Source organism: Phyllobates terribilis, unplaced genomic scaffold (assembly GCF_046119375.1).
Source record: "Phyllobates terribilis strain yellow unplaced genomic scaffold, ASM4611937v1 Scaffold_2__4_contigs__length_985480577, whole genome shotgun sequence".
Classification (NCBI taxonomy): domain Eukaryota; kingdom Metazoa; phylum Chordata; class Amphibia; order Anura; family Dendrobatidae; genus Phyllobates; species Phyllobates terribilis.
In genome coordinates this window covers 439,245,341-439,265,828 of record NW_027362762.1, presented here as the reverse complement: position 1 = coordinate 439,265,828, position 20,488 = coordinate 439,245,341, and the positions used below count along the sequence as shown (strand labels likewise).

The following is a 20,488-nucleotide window of genomic DNA, read 5'->3' as shown; positions in this document are numbered from 1 at the left end:
CCCCATCCTGGTATAATATACTCCATCCTGATATAATGTTCCCCCACCCTGGTATAATGTTCCCCCATCCTGGTATAATGCTCCCCCACCATGGTATAATGTCCCCCACCTTAGTATAATGTCTGCCATCCTGGTATAATGTCCCCATTTTGTAATAATTTTCACACTCTGGGCCCCTTCTGTTCTTTTCCATCACATTTTAAAAAGAAAAAAATGATTATTCTTACCTTCTCCACTCCCATGAAATGTTTCAATATAACAGTATTGTAGTATATAGAAAAAATAATGATCTCATCTGAATCCAGCCTAATGCAGGACTTCACAGGAGTATCAAGATGGGAGCACACAGCTGCATGGTAACATGCCAGCTGTATAACGCAGTTGCCATATGTTGTGTGTGAAGTGGGCTCTGCTCCTGAGCCAACTCCACACATGGAGATCCTGCTGTAGACGTACTGGTACTGTACGTTCATCTGTGCCAAGGGATTAATGTTTCAAATAGATTTTATGTACACTGCTCAGAAAAATAAAGGGAACACTTAAACAACAGAATATAACTCCGAGTAAATCAAACTTCTGTGAAATCAAACTGTCCACTTAGGAAGCAACACTGATTGACAATCAATTTCATATGCTGTTGTGCAAATGGAAATGACAATAGATGGAAATTATTGACAATTATAAGACACCCTCAATAAAGGAGTGGTTCTGCAGGTGGGGACCACAGACCACATCTAAGTACCAATGCTTTCTGGCTGATGTATTGGTCACTTTTGAATGTTGGTTGTGCTTTCACACTCGTGGGACCATGAGACAGACTCTACAAACCACAGAAGTTGCTCAGGTAGTGCAGCTCATCCAGGATGGCACTTCAATGTGAGCTGTGGCAAGAAGGTTTGCCGTGTCTGTCAGTGTAGTGTCCAGAGGCTGGAGGCGCTACCAGGAGACAGGCCAGTACACCAGGAGAAGTGGAGGGGTCCGTAGGAGGGCAACAACCCATCAGCAGGACAGATACCTCCGTCTTTGTGCAAGGAGAAACAGGAGGAGCACTGCCAGAGCCGTGCAAAATGACCTCCAGCAGGCCACAAATGTGCATGTGTCTGCACAACCGACTCCATGAGGGTGGTATGAGGGCCCGACGTCCACAGATGGGGGTTGTGCTCACAGCCCAACACCGTGCAGGACGCTTGACATTTGCCACAGAACACCAGGATTGGCAAAGTCGCCACTGGCGCCCTTTGCTCTTCGCAGATGAAAGCAGGTTCACACTGAGCACATGTGACAGACATGACAGAGTCTGGAGACGCCGTGGACAGCGATCTGCTGCCTGCAACATCCTTCAGCATGACCGGTTTGGCAGTTGGTCAGTAATGGTGTGGGGTGGCATTTCTTTGGAGGGCCGCACAGCCCTCCATGTGCTCGCCAGAGGTAGCCTGACTGCCATTAGGTACCGAGATGAGATCCTCAGACCCCTTGTGAGACCATATGCTGGTGTGGTTGGCCCTGGGTTCCTCCTAATGCAGGAAAATGCCAGACGTCATATGGCTGGAGTGTGTCAGCAGTTCCTGCAAGATGAGGGCATTGAAGCTATGGACTGGCCCGCCCGTTCCCCAGACCTGAATCCGATTGAGCACATCTGGGACATCATGTCTCGCTCCATCCACCAACGTCACGTTGCACCACAGACTGTCCAGGAGTTGGCGGATGCTTTAGTCCATGTCTGGTAGGAGATCCCACGGGAGACCATCTTCATCAGGAGCATGCCCAGGCATTGTAGGGAGGTCATACAGGCACGTGGAGGCCACATACAATACTGAGCCTCATTTTGACTTGTTTTAAGGACATTACATCAAAGTTGGATCAGCCTGTAGTGTGTTTATCCACTTTAATTTTGGGGGTAACTCCAAATCCAGGCCTCCATTGGTTAATAAATTTGATTTCCATTGATGATTTTTGTGTGATTATTGTTGTCAGCACATTCAACTTTGTACAGAACAAAGTATTCAATGAGAATATTTCATTCATTCAGATCTAGGATGTGTTATTTGAGTGTTCCCTTTATTGTTTTGAGCAGTGTATATGCATGGAGAGAGGATCGACCTCATCCCAGCCCTGGTGGTCTTAAAAAAGGCATGGAATAAATGAATTTATATTGCAACCTTTTTATATGCAAAAAAGTAGTAATTTGTACAAAATTATATAGTTATGCAAAATTTGACACACTGGACGGCAGCTCTTTTTTTAACATTGAGAAGTGTGCTACCATGCTTAAAATGTTGTGCTTATATAATTTGAACCTGTAACGGGTCTGGGAGGTGGAACCTCTGAGCAACTATACAAGGGGGCAGTCCTTGTAAGGAAGCGGGTGGCTCCCAGGGAAGGCGGGCAGGTAGTCACGGCTAGTGACGGGGACAATCTCTGGGTAGAAGGGCAGGAGGTCACGGCAAGTGACGGGGACAGTCTCTTGACAGGCGGGTGGTCACGGCAAGTGACGGCAGAACCTCCAGGTAGGCTAGCAGGCAGGTAGCAGGTGGACGCTCCCAGGTGAGCGGGCAAGAGTCTCTGGACAGGCCGATGGTCACAGCAAGTGACGGCTCCAGGTAGGCTAGCAGGCAGGTAGCAGAGGAGCTCTCCCAGGTGAGCGGGCAAGAGTCTCTGGACAGGCAGGTGGTCACGGCACGTGACGGCAGAGCCTCCAGGTAGGCTAGCAGGCAGGTAGCAGGTGAGCGCTCCCAGGTGAGCGGGCAAGAGTCTCTGAACAGGCAGGTGGTCACGGCAGGTGACGGCAGAGCCTCCAGGTAGGCTAACAGGCAGGTAGCAGGTGAGCACTCCCAGGTGAGCGGGTAAGAGTCTCTGGACGGGCAGATGGTCACAGCACGTGACGGCGGAGCCTCCAGGTAGGCTAACAGGCAGGTAGCAGGTGAGCGCTCCCAGGTGAGCTGGCAAGAGTCTCTGGACAGGCAGGTGGTCACAGCACATGACGGCGGAGCCTCCAGGTAGGCTAGCAGACAGGTAGTAGGTGAGCGCTCCCAGGTGAGTGGGCAGACTGATCCATAGACAGACTGGCAGGGCTGGTAGGCAGACTGTCGGACCGCAGATAGATAAGTAACAGGCAGGAATCTGGCAGGTGACTGGCAGGTGACTGGCAGGTATCTGGCAGGTAACTGGTAACGGGACCTGAGGGCTGAAGCAGAGTTGAAAGGCTTTGCAACAACATTGCTCGGGCACCTCCATTTTGGAGGAGGTGCCTTATATATGGTGAGGTCCTCCGGCCATTGGCCGGGGACTCCTTAGGACGGCGCGCGCGGCCCCTTTAAGAGAGGGGGAGCGCGCGCGCCCTAAGCACAGAGGCCGGGAAGCAGCGCGCGCTGCCAGCAGAGCGGGAGGAAGCCGCCGGGCACGGAGCGGAGAGGTGAGGGGAACGGCGTCCCTGCCTAGCAGGAGGCAGGGACGCCAACGCTACAGTGCCCCCCCCTTTAGGCCCCCCCTTTTTTAGGCCAGAGAGAAATTTAGCAAGGATGAGATGGGCATGGATGTTCTCCCAGGGCTCCCATGTTCTCTCCTCAGGACCAAACCCCTTCCAATCTACCAAAAAAAAAAGTCTTTCCTCTTACCCTCTTAGTGGCCAGAATACTCTCTACCTCAAAGACGTCTTCAGCGGAAACCGGAGCAGGAGGAGTACCTGGATTGTTGGAAAAAGAGTTAAAGACAACGGGTTTGAGGAGAGATATGTGGAAGGAGTTGGGAATCCGTAAGGTGGCCGGGAGTTTTAATTTGTAGGCCACTGGATTAATTTGCCTGAGGATTTCGAAAGGACCGATGAAGCGAGGACCTAACTTGTAGGAGGGTATCTTGAGCCGTACATGTTCGGAAGAGAGCCAAACCTTGTCTCCCGGACGGAATTGAGGCGGATCCAGACGTCTCTTATCAGCATATCGCTTCATCCGCTCGGAGGACAGAAGAAGTGCAGACCTAGTACTCTCCCAAATGGTAGAAAACTCGCTGACAAGAGACTGCGCGGCAGGGTTGTCCACAGAGGCGGAGACAGGAAACGGAATCCGGGGGTGCTGGCCATAGACAATAAAGAACGGGGACTTGGAAGAGGATTCGCTCTCGTGGTTATTGTAAGAGAACTCGGCCCAAGGAAGGAGGTCCACCCAATCAGAATGGTGGGCATTAACAAAGTGCCGGAGATAGCTGGTAAGGATCTGATTGATCCGCTCCACTTGACCATTGGACTGAGGGTGGTAAGCGGAGGAGAAGTCCAGGGTGACGTCCAGCAGTTTACATGTGGCTCTCCAGAAGCGTGAGGTAAACTGAACCCCTGGATCCGACACGATGTGGAGGGGTAGGCCATGGAGACGAAAGATATGGCGGATAAAGTCCTTAGCCAGCTCAGGTGCAGATGGAAGACCAGGCAGGGGAATGAAGTGGGCCATTTTAGAGAAGCGGTCCGCGACCACCCAAATGACAGTACACCCGGCAGAGACAGGAAGATCGGTAATGAAGTCCATAGCGATGTGTTGCCACGGGGCAACAGGTATGGGAAGCGGCAGGAGATGACCAGCTGGTAAGTGTCTGGGAACTTTGTTGCGGCCACAAGATGAACAGGCAGAGACGAAGTCTACCACATCCTTACGCAGGGTAGACCACCAGTAATGCCGGGAAATGAGTAGGAAGGTCTTTTTTTGGCCGGCATGGCCAGCTAGTTTAGAAGAATGACCCCAGCGAAGAACCCTCTCACGGTCTGGAGGCGCCACGAACGTCTTGCCGGGTGGAAGACGAGTCAAATCCAAGGGGGCCACATTCATCACCTTGGAGGGGTTGATAATGTGCATAGGCTCCTCCTCTTGGTCGGAGGACAGGAAGGATCGGGACAAGGCATCAGCTTTGACATTTTTGTCCGCCGGGCGGAAATGAAGGATGAAATGGAAGCGGGCAAAAAACAAAGACCACCGGGCCTGACGTGGATTAAGTCTCTGGGCATTTTGGAGATATGCCAGGTTCTTGTGATCCGTGTAGATGATCACCGGGTATAGAGCCCCTTCAAGCAGGTAACGCCACTCCTCCAGCGCCAATTTAACGGCTAGCAGTTCTCGATCTCCTATGGAGTAATTGCGCTCAGAGGAGGAGAAGATTTTAGAGAAAAAGCCGCAGGTTACCATTCTCCCGGAGGAAGACTTTTGGGTGAGCACTGCTCCGGCTCCAGAGGAGGAGGCATCAACCTCCAGGTAGAACTGTTTGTTGCAGTCCGGACGGTGCAGCACAGGGGCTGAGGAGAAGGCTTGTTTCAGGGAAAGGAAGGCCTCCTCAGCTTCGGATGATCATACCTTGGGATTTGCTCCTGTTATGTTCTGCTACCAGAGCTAAGGAAAGAGAGGAGATCTGTCCCTACGATAGAACTCAGCTTAATCCCTACGATGTAACAGGGAACCTGATCCTGCGATCAGACCTGCTAAAGTCCTAAGCTAGTCTGTACGGAGACCTATAGATGTGAGGAAGGAATCCCTACAAGTACTAAGGACTGGGAGGAATATGGGACACCTCCTAACAGAAATAGTAGCAGACAGACGAACAAACAAAATATATAGAACATAGAGGTCAGTAGACCAAGCAAACTAACAGAGCAAGACACAGAGCACAGGCTAGCTAGAAAGTAGATATACAATGAAGTCCAGCAAAGCCAGAAGGGCGGAGCAGGATTAAATAGGCCAACAAGGTCATGTGACCAGCAAAGGAAAAAAAACTAAGAGCAAGGTTCTAACAGCTCCCTTACGGGTGAGCGCAGATATGAGCGCAGTCCGTGACGAGAAGTGAGGAATGAAGAGACGATAGTAATTAGCGAAGCCCAGGAATCGCTGTATCGCCTTCAAGCCCTCCGGACGGGGCCACTTTAGGACAGCAGAGAGCTTCTCGGGATCCATTCGCAAGCCTGTCTGGGAGATAACATAGCCCAGAAAAGGAAGAGAGGTCTGCTCAAAAAGGCACTTCTCGTATTTAGCATAGAGGTGGTTCTGCCTGAGCCTAAGCAGGACCTGACGAACATCCCTCCGGTGTGTGGGAAGATCCGGAGAGAAGACCAAGATGTCGTCCAGGTATACCACCACGCAGGAGTAAAGAAGGTCACGGAAGATGTCGTTGACCAGTTCTTGGAAGACGGCGGGAGCATTGCAGAGACCGAAGGGCATCACACGGTACTCATAGTGTCCGTCCCGGGTATTAAATGCTGTTTTCCACTCGTCTCCCTGACGGATACGGACCAGGTTATATGCTCCACGTAGATCCAGCTTGGAAAAGATCCTGGCGCCTTTAAGGCGGTCAAATAACTCAGAGATGAGCGGAAGGGGGTATTTATTTTTAACCGTGATCAGATTGAGTCCTCTATAGTCAATACAGGGGCGAAGCGAGCCATCTTTTTTTTTGACAAAGAAGAATACGGCTCCAGCCGGGGAAGTAGACTTCCGGATGAATCCCCTGGCCAGATTCTCCTCTATGTACTCAGACATGGCCCGGGTTTCTGCCGCAGACAACGGATAAATACGCCCACGGGGTGGAGTGGCGTCGGGTACCAGGTAGATCGGGCAATCATATGGCCTATGAGGTGGCAATGTCTCTGCTTCTTTCTTACCGAAGACGTCAGCATAGGGCCAGTAAGGAGCCGGAAGACCGGGTAAATTAGCTGGGATAGGTGGAGGACGAACCGGACGAACCGGAACCAGGCAGGTCTTATGGCAGGCCGGCCCCCATCGGAGTACTTCACCGGAATGCCAGTTCAACACGGGTTCATGTGTCTGGAGCCAAGGTAGACCTAGCAATAGGGAGTGGGAGAGTCCGGACAACACATGGAAGGAGATTACCTCAGAGTGCAGCATTCCCACCTGCAGGGTTATGGGTTCCGTGACGAGCAGGATGGTCACCGGAAGGAGTCTTCCATCCACGGAGGCGACTGACAAAGGTTCAGCCAGAGACTTGGTGGGAATACGGTATTTCTCAACCAGGGACTGAGAGATGAGGTTCCCAGCGGACCCAGAGTCCAGGTGGGCGAGTTCAAAGTGACGGTTCTCTCCCCAGGAGATAGATACAGACAAAGTCAGGGTTGGAGAGGACTTATTTTTGTCTAGGGCGACCTCTCCGAGCGGTCCTAGACACTGGAGTTTCCCGGCCTCTCCGGGCAGGAACGAATCAGGTGCTCCTTACTGCCACAATAGAAGCAGCTCCCCTCGGCTCGGCGTGACTCTTGGCGAGATTTGACCAACTTGGTCTGGTTGATCTGCATGGACTCGAGTGAGTGCGCCCGGGGAGTGACAGAAGAGGAGACAGGTTTCTGGAAAGTAGGCGCTAGGCGGGGAAACCTTCTCTCACGGGTGGTCTCTTTGGTACGTTCTTGAAACCGGATGTCAATCCGGGTAGCCAGAGACACCAGGTCATCCAGGGTGGTAGGAATGTCCCGACCGGCGAGCTCATCTTTAATCCGAAAGGCCATCCCAGAAGACGGACACCAGGGCCTCATTATCCCAGGCAAGCTCAGAAGCGAGGGTGCGGAATCGTATGGCATATTGGCCCACGGTGAGACTCCCTTGGCGGAGACGTAGCAAAGAGGAGGCAGATGAGGTCTTTTGTCCCGGTTCATCGAAGACCCTTCGGAAAGCAGTGAGGAAAGACGACAGGTCGGACACCAGGGGATCCCCTCTCTCCCACAGAGGGTTAAGCCATGCCAGTGCCTCCCCAGTGAGATGGGACATGATGAATGCCACTCTGGCTCGGTCGGAGATAAACTGGTGGGCCAGGAGTTCAAAGTGCAGGGTGCACTGGTTTATGAAGCCCCGAGCTTGAGCGGGGTCGCCTCCGAAGCGAGGAGGTGCAGAAAGCCGGGGACCGGGGCAGGATGCCATGGTATTGGTGGGCAGCGGCGCTGCCGGGTTGCGAGTCAAGACACTAGCGGTGGTTGCTGGTGGAGCAGTCAGAGTGTCCAGGCGAGAGTTGACGTTCCGCAGGTGGCTCAGGATGGACTCTTGTTGGGACCTCTGACGGGACAGTTCATGGCATAGGTCCGAGAGCGAGGGAGTTTGGGTGCCACCGGGTTCCATGGCCCGAGCAAACTGTAACGGGTCTGGGAGGTGGAACCTCTGAGCAACTATACAAGGGGGCAGTCCTTGTAAGGAAGCGGGTGGCTCCCAGGGAAGACGGGCAGGTAGTCACGGCTAGTGACGGGGACAATCTCTGGGTAGAAGGGCAGGAGGTCACGGCAAGTGACGGGGACAGTCTCTTGACAGGCGGGTGGTCACGGCAAGTGACAGCAGAACCTCCAGGTAGGCTAGCAGGCAGGTAGCAGGTGGACGCTCCCAGGTGAGCGGGCAAGAGTCTCTGGACAGGCCGATGGTCACAGCAAGTGACGGCTCCAGGTAGGCTAGCAGGCAGGTAGCAGAGGAGCGCTCCCAGGTGAGCGGGCAAGAGTCTCTGGACAGGCAGGTGGTCACGGCACGTGACGGCAGAGCCTCCAGGTAGGCTAGCAGGCAGGTAGCAGGTGAGCGCTCCCAGGTGAGCGGACAAGAGTCTCTGAACAGGCAGGTGGTCACGGCAGGTGACGGCAGAGCCTCCAGGTAGGCTAACAGGCAGGTAGCAGGTGAGCACTCCCAGGTGAGCGGGTAAGAGTCTCTGGACGGGGAGATGGTCAGAGCACGTGACGGCGGAGCCTCCAGGTAGGCTAACAGGCAGGTAGCAGGTGAGCGCTCCCAGGTGAGCTGGCAAGAGTCTCTGGACAGGCAGGTGGTCACAGCACGTGACGGCGGAACCTCCAGGTAGGCTAGCAGACAGGTAGTAGGTGAGCGCTCCCAGGTGAGCAGGCAGACTGATCCATAGACAGACTGGCAGGGCTGGTAGGCAGACTGTCGGACCGCAGATAGATAAGTAACAGGCAGGAATCTGGCAGGTGACTGGCAGGTGACTGGCAGGTAACTGGTAACGGGACCTGAGGGCTGAAGCAGAGTTGAAAGGCTTTGCAACAACATTGCTCGGGCACCTCCATTTTGGAGGAGGTGCCTTATATATGGTGAGGTCCTCCGGCCACTGGCCGGGGACTCCTTAGGACGGCGCGCGCGGCCCCTTTAAGAGAGGGGAAGCACGCGCGCGCGCGCCCTAAGCACAGAGGCCGGGAAGCAGCGTGCGCTGCCAGCAGAGCGGGAGGAAGCCGCCGGGCACGGAGCGGAGAGGTGAGGGGAACGGCGTCCCTGCCTAGCAGGAGGCAGGGACGCCGACGCTACAGAACCAAATTTATCAATAGGGGCTAAATTTTATAAATATGGAATAGTGGAGTTGAAGAATACACAAGATTTGGCTCAAATTACACTATTTTTGATAAATGTGAACCATTGTGTTTTTATGTTACACCACAATATTAGCATGTTTTACCACACAATTGGTGGGCTTGTATTATTTCTATGTAGCTACATAGTGGGCCCCAGTAATGATTTTCTCTGGTGGGATCAAGGTACTCCGACACTGGTGTTCAATCAGGAAATTACAAGATGAAGCCTATCAGGAACATCACAGGGTGGAGCCACTCATGAACAACACAGGTACTGGTATCTGAATTACCATGGAACTGTCTAAAGAGCTGAATAGCTCAAGTGGAAGATCTTCTGCCTGGTGCACAGGAGTCGCTGGGTTCGAGTCCTGACAAATTATTGTAGATAATTACATCATGGACACATCTAAAGGCTACCAGTTTGGAAAAAACTTTTTCATATTTAGCTAATATTTTACCACAATATAAATACAGTGACAATCAGCATTTCTCATAGCTGAATGGGCGGTACTATTCTCATCAGTTAAAACTACATTTCGCAGCAGCACCTTGCTTCTCAGTGTTTCAGACCTCTCTTCTCTCTGTTCTGTGATACTGACTAGCCTTATCTCTCTGAATTATAATCAAACAAATCTATATAATTCATCTTACGCTTCTGTGCACTCTCTGCTCCGGTACAGTACTCTGCCTTTACGATTTTATCTTCTGCCGTCTATATCAGTATAGCTGTCTGTGTGGTTTTAGATCATTATTAGCTGGTTTCTAGCAAAGCTCAACTCTCCTGCACTTCTTTTGTTTGCAATTACTTGGTTCTGCAGAGTCTAACTGTGTTTGATGCCTGCTGCCGACAGGTCAGTCGGGTGAAACTCCAAATGCTGCTCTGTTGATGCACATGGCCCTGCCGCTTCCCATAACATCATCCCTCACAGAAGTAGCTCCATTCTAAACACAACCCAGAGAAGAGCTACGCTGGCAGCTGAAAAAATGTGCACTGTGCCTACAGCAGAATGGTTCCAATGGCAACTGGAGAGTAAATAGATCAAAACGGGGCAGATTCAAAACTGAGTTATAATGCCACAAATGAATAAGTATATGTGTACATTATTATAAGACCACGTTGTGATTCTGGGAATAATCCTTTAAGTTTTAACTCAAAGAAAGGGTCATGCGGGAAACACTTCACACCCCCAATCTCTGAAGTCTATATTCCCTAATGCTATACAGGACTTTTATTTGAAGGACTAATAAGGCCTGGGTCATAACCTGGTGATGCTGGGCTCTATTTTAATGTTTCTAATAGAGCCCACAGCTATGACATGTATATTATTGCTGACTTCCTTCATGGCAGACTGGTACCTTAGCACTTTGAAGCAGCAGAGCCTGGTTGCAAATGCTAATTGTCCATACAATTTTGCCAGTATGACAGCACTTTTACCTGCTAAACCACACTAAATAACAATAATATTTTACTGTCAAAATGTTGTGACCAATTAACATTATATTTAACCCCATACCCCATACACGGAATATTATGATTACTATATATCGGACATTATCCACAGCTCACAGATTTCCATCTCATGTCCTTGAATATTTCAGGCTGATTTCTGCATGAAAATCATCAATTGTTGGACTGGTGATATTAGTAAAAGTTGGTAAGTATCCCAATTCAAAAATACAAATATATAGAATAAATGTGCATGTCTCTTAGGTTTCTAATATTATATAGGATTGGAGATATGTCTTTACTTTTTGTATTCAGTAGCAAAGGATAAAAATATTAGGAAAAAAGGTAAAAGATAAAATAACTTACTTATCCTCCAAGGCTGAAAAAATACTGTTGTGATCAAATCTGTCTCTGAAGAAGGTTGACTTCCTCTCCATGTAACTATAAACAGTGAGAAAAAGCAAAGTAAAGTGTGTGTGTTATCAAATATACCATAGAAATACATATAGTTAATATGTCTAATTTACCTGTGGCAGTGTCAGTGAATGACTCTGCAGTGTCATGGTCCATAGGACTGCTGCTTGGAGTTGTAGTTAAAATTCCCAGACCTGGACAATAGTAAATCATTACTCAATATCAAGAGAAAAAAACTATTATGTGAATTAAGATATTTCAGTTGTTTTATCATACAAAAATGGAAATATATTGAATTTATAATTTGCTCTACAGTATGTTTTGTTTATTCTATGTCATGTTTGATAAGAATGTATGCATTGGCAAAGTGTGCGTACAGTTTTAGCGTGCCCTCTACTTTTTTCAATGTTTTGCTGAAGTCTGACATTTTTACCACTTTAATAAAAAAATTATATATTGTTATAATACTTGTGGTAGATCGCTGCACACGGAGGTAGACACAGGTACGCCGTCTCTTTAAATCTTTGGTTGGTTTATTATAATGTGGCATAAACCAACCTTTAGTCTGTAAAAATAAACACAGCCTGCTGGGCAAAACAGGAAAACAAAGCAAAAATGGTAACACAAAGAACACAGTTCTTGTAGTAGCAGGGATTCGCCTGCTGAGAGTTCAGCAACTCCACATGGTTCAGGAACAAACACAAGCTCCCTTCTGGAGCTTACTTCTCCAGACATTGAACTCTGAATGCCTCAGCTGGCCCAGTATTTAAACACCCCCAGACCACACCCTGAAGCGGAGATATGGTGAATGACCTCCCACCCTTCACAATGGCCATTCACAAAAACTACTCCCTTTACAAATGGACTTAACCCCTCTCAACAAATAACATGCTGGAGGAAACTTAATGGTTTTAGTTCACTGAGGCTAACAGCCTCAGGGAAACATATCTCCCCTTCAGCACTTTACCAGTGACTTTGTCACATCCTGTTTTTTTTAGCTTTTTATTTCTAGTATTTTTTTTGTGTTTTTCATGTGACTATTTCATTTCTCTAGCCCTAAATTTAACCCAAAGCCTAGCCCTATACTTAATCCTAACCCTAATCCTAATATTAAACCTAGCCCTAATAATAACCCTAGCCTTAAACCTTAGCCCTAACCCTAGTTACAAAAGTAACCCTAGTTGGAAAAAGTATGTAAAATTTATTGTAATAATCAAGGGGGGAGGATTATGGATGGGGAAACTTTTACATTTTTGGAAGCTCTCTCCAATAACTCTCTCTGTCCTTTCACAAAATTACAAGTCTGAAAGGTAGAAATCTGAAAGAGAGCACAGTTCAGCCAATGTGTAGTCCACATGATTCAATACTGTCTCCTCAACCTCTGTAATCTCAGCAGCTTATACAAAGCACAGAAGTCATGACAAACTCATGTTGACTGCGGCACTTAGCATGGGAACTTGAGGCATCGACTGAGATGACAAAGCAGCAGCTGGTTTCTTTATTCCTTTAGCTTGCCTGCCGCTCTAAGAAGTTGTGCTTCTTCTTAGGGCCGCATCCAACAAGCTAAATGAGAAGAGAAAAATCAAAGCTTACTGCTGGTCTTCTGAATCATCAGTGGAGGTGGTCCAAAATTTTGTACCCCCATGGAATTTGCCAGCTGGAGAAACCACCCGCATGATATCGCACTGTACCCATCAGTATGGCTTAAATTGCTGAATTGCTGCAGTTTGGATACGGCATTGCTTGGAAAATACAGCAGCTCATTATTATCTAGCAAGCAGCTCAGAAGCTATGCCATTTCAATAGTGACATTAAGTAATATAGTAAATACGGTAATTTGTAAATGATCTGCCTTTGCAGCACTACTAATAATATGCAGATGCATACTCCAATGGAAAGAATCATCTCAAATGTGTGGTGGATTTTACTAAATTTGTAAAGATTCCAGTTCTCACACTGGCGGCTATTAGAGCAGTCAGAGTAGACTGACACTAATCTTTGTTGAGCACTTGTTAGTATTTTTGTATAGATTGTAACAGAATGAGAAGTGTAATTTCATTATTATTAGATGGTGAATTTGTTCTTAGATATTTCTATTGTACTGATGGTGGTAGAACAGTAGCTCTATAGAGTATACGCACAGGAAATGCTTCTTTATCGGTGCATTTTGCAGTGTATGTTTACTGTAATTTCTAGGAAAGTGCCCAAAGTATACACTTGACCTTTATTAGGATAGACTATGTTGATGCTTCTATTTTCTGGCTCCATGGGATAGTTCAGCAGCCTATGCTATTCCATAGGGTAGCATGTAGTAAAAAAATATATATTGATTTTATTTTACTATGGGTGAATGATGTCACTGTATTGTATCTGTCTTAGGCCTCCATTATCTCCTTAGCAACATGGAGCGGGCTCAGTAGTTGGACCTGCTCAATGCAAAACTGGCAATGAATACATAGCTACATTCAAGAGTAATGGAAGAGTTCAAAGCTATCTGTGATCACAACAGTTTAAACTCTGAAATGCCACTGTCAAGACTGACAGTGCTATTTGAAAGGCTTTAAAATAGTTGTCATCACTTCTGACAACCATTTGCTCTCATGAGATGCAATTGCAGGCAACCAGAGGCCTACTCACCTACTGAAAGCACCAAGGACTGCCAACAATTTCACAGTATTGTGATTGCGAGAAATTACATGTTCAAGTCTTCTTGGGGATTAATTGAAAAGGGCATTACTAAATATTTTTAAAAATAGCAAAATGTAAACATTAAGAAAAAAAATAGATATTTTTGTCTGTATAATTACCCAACTATTATATATTAAAAATATTTATCCCATAAGGTGAAAGATAAAACAAACAAAAAAAAACACCTGAAATGATTTTTATCAGTCAACACCCCCCCCCCCAAAATGCAATTCAGCACTGAAAATGTCATAGGTACCCCAGAATGGTATCAATCAAAACTACTGCTTAATGCACAAAAAACAAGCTTTCACGCAGATTCATCGACGGAAGAATAAAAAAGTAAAAAAAAAATGTTGACATAAACCAAATTTTTATTACAGTTCAGAATTTGAATTTTTTGTTACTGACATGACCGCAACTGACCTATGCAGCAGATCACTTCTGATCATGTCACTGCTCATCAATCCGGCTCTCACCCTGTACTACGCGAAACCCAGTGGAGTACAGCGTGAGATCCAGCAGTGGCTGCTGCTCCAGTCTATGGAGCCCCGATTTCTGAACGGGGCTCCATATACTGGAAGAGTGAGACTGGGATCGTTGTGGGACCTCCATGTGGACTACGGTGGACCGGTGTGGGTTTTTTAATAAATGGGTGAGAGGGAAATTGTTGGGGAGGTTTTTTTTTCAAATAAAGATTTTTTTGTGTCTGTTTATTTCTTTTGACTACAGGGTTAGTAATGGGGGTGTCTGACAGACGCCTCTCCATTACTAACCCGTGGGCTTGATGTCAGCGCCAGCTGCGGATATCAGCCTCACAATCCCATTAGTCCGATTGCCACCGCACCAGGACAATCAGGAAAAGCCGAGGCTAAGCAACAGAATTGGAGCATCTAATGGATGCGCCATTTCTGGAGTGGCTTAGAGCTGGCCTTATTAGGCTGGGAAGGGGCCAATATTCATAGCATTTCCCAGACCATTAATATCAGACCCTAGCTGTCTGCTTTGCATTAACTGGTTATTAAAAATAGGAGGGACCCCACATAATTTATTGGGGGTCCCCCCATTTTTAATAACCAGCAAAGGGAAAGCAAACAGCTGGGGGCTGATATTAAAAGGCTGGGAAGATCCATGGATATTGGCCCCTTCCCACCATAATAAGACCAGCTCACAGCTGTCTGCTTTTCCTTGGCTTGTTATTAAAAAATAGGGAGGACTCCACGTCGTTTTTTTTATTTATTTATTCATTTTACACTGTCCCTCACTCAAGCAGCGTTGCCACCTGTGAACCAGCAGTTATACAGGCTGGATCACTCGTGGCGTCGGCCAATCACAGCCATGCCAATTTTTGGCATGGCTGTGATGGCTCCGGAAGTGCCCACAGCTCAAAAGCTTGTTGATTGGCTGCACTGCAGCCTTTCAACAAAATTTATTAAGCATCCGGACTCTGAACAATTCTGGGAGAAGTACGTGTTTGGAGTTCAACACCGGACACTAGGTGTCCAGTACGAACCCTGAACTTTACAGTTCGGGTTCACTCATCCTTATTTAATATATTCAATGTGTCACTTACCAGCACAGATGATTCCAGCATCTTCATGGTGGCCACAGTTATGAATTCCCCAGCCAAGACTATAGCAAGCAGATAGGTATGACTCTGACCCATCACAATTCACATTGTCTAGTAGTATTAGACCAGTTCCATATCCAAAGTAAGCATTGCTTTTATAGTCCAGGGCTTCGCCACAGTTAATCTGTCTGCATACAACAATTGTATCCTTCATTCCCCAGTCATCATCGCATATTGTCCCCCAGTTACCCTTGTAGAAGATTTCTACTCTCCCTTGACATGAGTCAGCGCCATTAACCAATCTTATACTGCCATCTCCTGAAATGATATGCAAGTAAAGCAGTTATGGTAATATATAGAATATAAATAATGTAAACCAAAAGTTAACCATAGAACTCACATGTGAACCCAGTTTTGGCAGAGATAGTGGTTACTGAGATAAGTACATATACAGTCACGGCCGAAAGTGCTGGCACCCTTGAAATTGTTCCTGAAAATAAAGTATTTCTCCCAGAAACTTATTGCAATTACGCATGTTTAGTTATACAGTACATATGTTTATTTCCTTTGTGTGTATTGGAACTAGTGATGCGCAAACGTGCTTTGATAAGGTGTTATCCGAGCACACTCGAGTCCTAACCGAGTATCTTTGGCGTGCTCACTAATTGGAACGACAACAAAAAAAACGGAGAAATAAAAAGGCATATTGGACATAATTTCACACAAAACCCCAAAATTGGGCCGGATAAAATTGTTGTTACCTTTCCAAAATTATGGGCAGACAACTTTGTTTCAAGCATGTGATGCCCTTTCAAACTCAAATGTGGAAAGTAACTGGTGTGGCCAATATGAAAAAAAATCACACCTGAAAGCAGATACAAAAGGGAGACATTGACTCAATCTTTGCATTGTGTTTATGTGTGCCACACTAAGCATGAAAGAACAGAAAGAGGATAAGAGAACTGTCTGAGAACGTAAGAACCAAAATTGTTGAAAAATATCAACAATCTTTAGGTTACAAGTCCATCTCCAGAGATCTTGATGTTCCTTTGCCCAACAGTGCGCAACATAATCAAGAAGTTTATAACCCATGGCGATGTAGCTAATCTCCCTGGATGTGGACGGCAAAAAAAAAATTGATGAAAGGTTGCAACGCAGGATAGTCCACATGGTGGATAAGCAGCGCCGGTAAAGTTCCAAAGAAATTCAGGCTGTCCTGCAGGTTCAAAGTGCATCAGTGTCAGTGAGAACAATCCATCGACATTTGAATTAAATGAAATACTATGGCAGTAGACTCAGGAGGACCCCACTGCTGACACAGAGGCATAAAAAGCTAGACTGCAGTTTGCCAAAATGTACACGAGTAAGCCAAAATCCTTCTGGGAAAGTGTCAAGTGGACAAATGAGACCAAGATAGAGCTTTTTAGTAAAACACATCATTCTACTGTTTACCGAAAAAAGGAATGAGGCCTACAAAGAGAAGAAAATAGTACATACAGTCATATATAGTGGAGGTTCAAAGATATTTAGTGTTGTTCTGCTGCCTCTGGCACTGGGTGCTTTGACTGTGTGCAAGGTATCATGAAATCTGAAGATTACCAAAGGATTTTGGGTCACAATGTACTGCCCAGTGTCAGAAAGCTGGGTTGCGTCCTAGGTCATGACTCTTCCAGCAAGATAATGACCCAAAATATACTTAAAGAAGCACCCAAAAATTGATGTAAACTAAACATAGGAGAGTTTTGAAGCAGCCAGCTATGAGTCTAGATATAAATCCCATTGAACACCTGTGGAGAGATCTTAAAATTGCTGTTGGGAGAATGCACCCTTCAAATATGAGAGACCTGGAGCAGTTTGCAAAAGAAGAGTGGTCCAAAATTCCTATAGAGAGGTGCCAGAAGCTTGCTGATGGAGTGGTAGGTTGACTCACTCGGCTTTTTAAAGCGTTAGACACAGGAACCGTTTCAATTTAATGTCCGGCTGGTTTATTGCAGTCCTAATAAATCACATCACCAGAAAACTTAAATACAGTCTCTGTCCGGAACAAGGTAAAACATAAACAATAGTACTAGTTAGCCCACCTGGCTTAGAGTCAAGCGTCCATGTCTTTTTATCAATGGCATTCAGTCCAGGAAATCTGCAGTCTCCATACATCCAGCATGTGTGAGACAAAACAGCTCTCAATTTTCCCAGTGAATCCCACACAGGGGTGGAGATATGGTGAGCAGCAGTTCAGCTGCTCTTAATTAACCTGTCATGGCTGATTAACCACTTTTAGTCCTATATGCACTAAAACATTACTTCAAGTTTATCTCCCAACCACTAGGTATCAAAAAGCTATCCTACAATGGTTATAGGAAGTGATTGATTGCAGTTATTTATTCCAAAGGGTGTGCAACCAAATATTAAGTTGAGGGTGCCAACAATTTTGGGGTTTTGTGTGAAATTATGTCCAATTTGCATTTTTTCTCTCTGTTTTTTTGTATTGTTCCAATACACACAAAAGAAATAAAAACATGTGTATCAAAAAACATGTGTAATTGAAATAATTTTCTCAGAGAAATACTTTATTTTCTGGAAAAATTTCAAGGGTGCCAACACTTTCGGCCATGACTGTATACACTATTGGGCATCTTTATCAATACAGTTTCATCCTTATAGATAAACTTAGGCAAACCGACCATAGTGGTATCTTATTATTAGTGATGAGCGAGCACTAAAATGCTCAGGTACTCTTTACTTGAATTGAGCACATCTTACTACTCGGGTGCTCGACTCGAGTAATGAGTATAATGGAAGTCAATGGGAAACTCTAACATTTTTCCAGCAGACCCTCCCAAGAGGTCTAGGGGGCATTAAAATCACTGAAATTGATAGAAAAAGCAATGGGAACAGCATGGGGAAGATGCCTGGACGCATCTCTGACTCTCAGGTTACTGCTTGGAACAATGTTGTCAGAGTATTATGCCACTTTTGTGGACTCACAATAAAACATACCAAACAGAAGATGGATTTTACATGAAAAAAGGTTAAGAAACATTATTTCCAGTATAATGACTTGTATATAAGGCAAATAAAAAAAGAGAGGAAAAAATACAAAAAAAACAAAAACGCCTCCTCCACCCCTTAGGCCAGGCTTGTCAAACTCAAATATACATTGGGCCAAAATTAAAACCTTGGACAAAGTTGCAGGCCAACCTTGATATTTATTAAAAAAAAGTCTACAACTGAGGAAGTTTTTCTTTATTAAATATAATAAACTTTTTTACATGGAAACAAACTTAAAGGGGTTGTCCCACAAAGTACATTTTAATTAATAGATCTTAGGATTAAATAAACACATAATCACAAATGGGGCATACTGGAATAATATGTTATTTAAAGCAATAAAAAGCATGTGGCCTCATTTAAATACGTAATAATAAAGAATAAACCTTGAAGAATACAGATAATAAAGTATGATGCAAACAAAAGTGCCACCAAGCACAGTATTATACCCCTACAGTGAATTCCTCTGCATACACGGTATGATGACCCTACTGTAGTAGGATTCTCCAACTGTAATCGCCACATAGTGCTCCAAACAGCATAAGTGCCCATATTAAAAAAAACAAAAACAAATACTCATATCTGCCTTTTCCCCCACTGATCTAGTGTTTTCATGGTGTCTTCAGATCCTCTAATCTTCTCAGTACACCGGGTGCATTGTAATGACGTCATTGAGCCCACTGCACTGAGACATCAGACGCGGAGGGGGAATGATGTGAGAGGGAGCATCAGCTGATGCTCCCTCCTCTATCATTGCTTTCAATTGATATAGTTGAAAGTGCGATGACGGGATGGGGACCCACCCGGGTGGGGGACCCACCCAGCGGGACCCACCTGGCATCGCGGGACAAATATACTCACCCTGCGGGCCAGACAGGGGTATCATGCGGCCCTTGCTCCAAATTTTTGGAGGGCCATCAGGCGGCCCTTGCTTCAAATTTTTGGAGGGCCATCAGGCGGCCCTCAGTCATAAATTTTAGAGGGCCATCAGGTGGTCCTCACACTAAATTAATTTTCAGGGCTACGCATTTTATTTTAAAAAATAACACCATAAAGTTTGTAGACGGGAGCACCACAAACACAGTTATCCATGAGACCTAGCTTCCTGTCCCACTTTGCATTGGGGCGCTGGACACCATCTTGAAGCCAGAACAGTGCAAACAGGTGGTCAGTTGGATGGCAGACAATGCTTCCAGTCTGTTTCCCATCATCACCCTGTCTTCCACACGGTCCAGAACACCCACTTGTGCCAAGTTCCCAAGCCAAGGGTTAGGTGTTCCCCAGTGTGACGCATTTTTAAAGAGAGGACAATAAAAGAATTTGAAACCTGTGCCATAACAAGATGAGTAGGGGCCAGACCAATGCCAGCCTGAGCACCACCAGCATGCTCAGGCACATGTCATCAAAGCACCCGACTATGTAGGCCGAACGCCTGGCACACATTCAGTGCGGGTGACAACACTGCCTTTTCCTCTGTGCTAAGTGCTTGCCAATTCCCTGCCCGGGGCGGTGGCGCGGATGCCTCCCACCCTGCACCTGTTGTTGCACATTCACAAGCACTATCAGCAACCACGTCCAATTCCTTGATCCAAAGTGTGTTTTAGGTTGCTCCTGGGGACAGACATTGAGGTAGTTTTCCAGGGCATCCAACAGGGCTTGTGTGAATGGGCACTGCCAGAAGAGATGCAAGGCTGTTTCCTCAGCAAAATGGCATATCGAGCAGTACCTAGTGTTACACAGTCCACGGGCATGCATGAAAGTTCTCAGGGGCAGACCTCCCTGAATAGCCATCCATGTGAGGTCTTTGTGCCCGTTGATTAATCTGCTAGAAGGCACTTTTTTCAACACAGTCTCGGCTGTGGCCGCAGAGAGCCCTGGAATAGACTCCCTTTAGTCCTTGGCTCGGATAAGCTTATGGATGGTCTTTGGTTTCTTTCCACACATCGGGCTTGAATCCCTCCAGTTGGTGTTCCCTGACAAACTTGAGCATCTCCTGATAGTACCATGGGATGTCCCAGTT

The 20,488-nt window shown here is 46.5% G+C and overlaps 1 protein-coding gene across 1 annotated transcript in view; it reads right to left on the bottom strand.

The window, feature by feature from the left end:
• Nucleotides 1-20,488, bottom strand: part of SSC4D (scavenger receptor cysteine rich family member with 4 domains) — a 95,956-nt gene that overhangs the window by 16,708 nt on the left and 58,760 nt on the right. Inside the window, exons 4-5 of the mRNA XM_073669114.1 lie at nt 15,424-15,738; nt 11,279-11,359 (exon numbers count right to left, since the gene is read on the bottom strand). Of these exons, the coding sequence (XP_073525215.1) occupies nt 11,279-11,359; nt 15,424-15,738 (396 nt within the window). The remainder of the gene's footprint in view (nt 1-11,278; nt 11,360-15,423; nt 15,739-20,488) is intronic.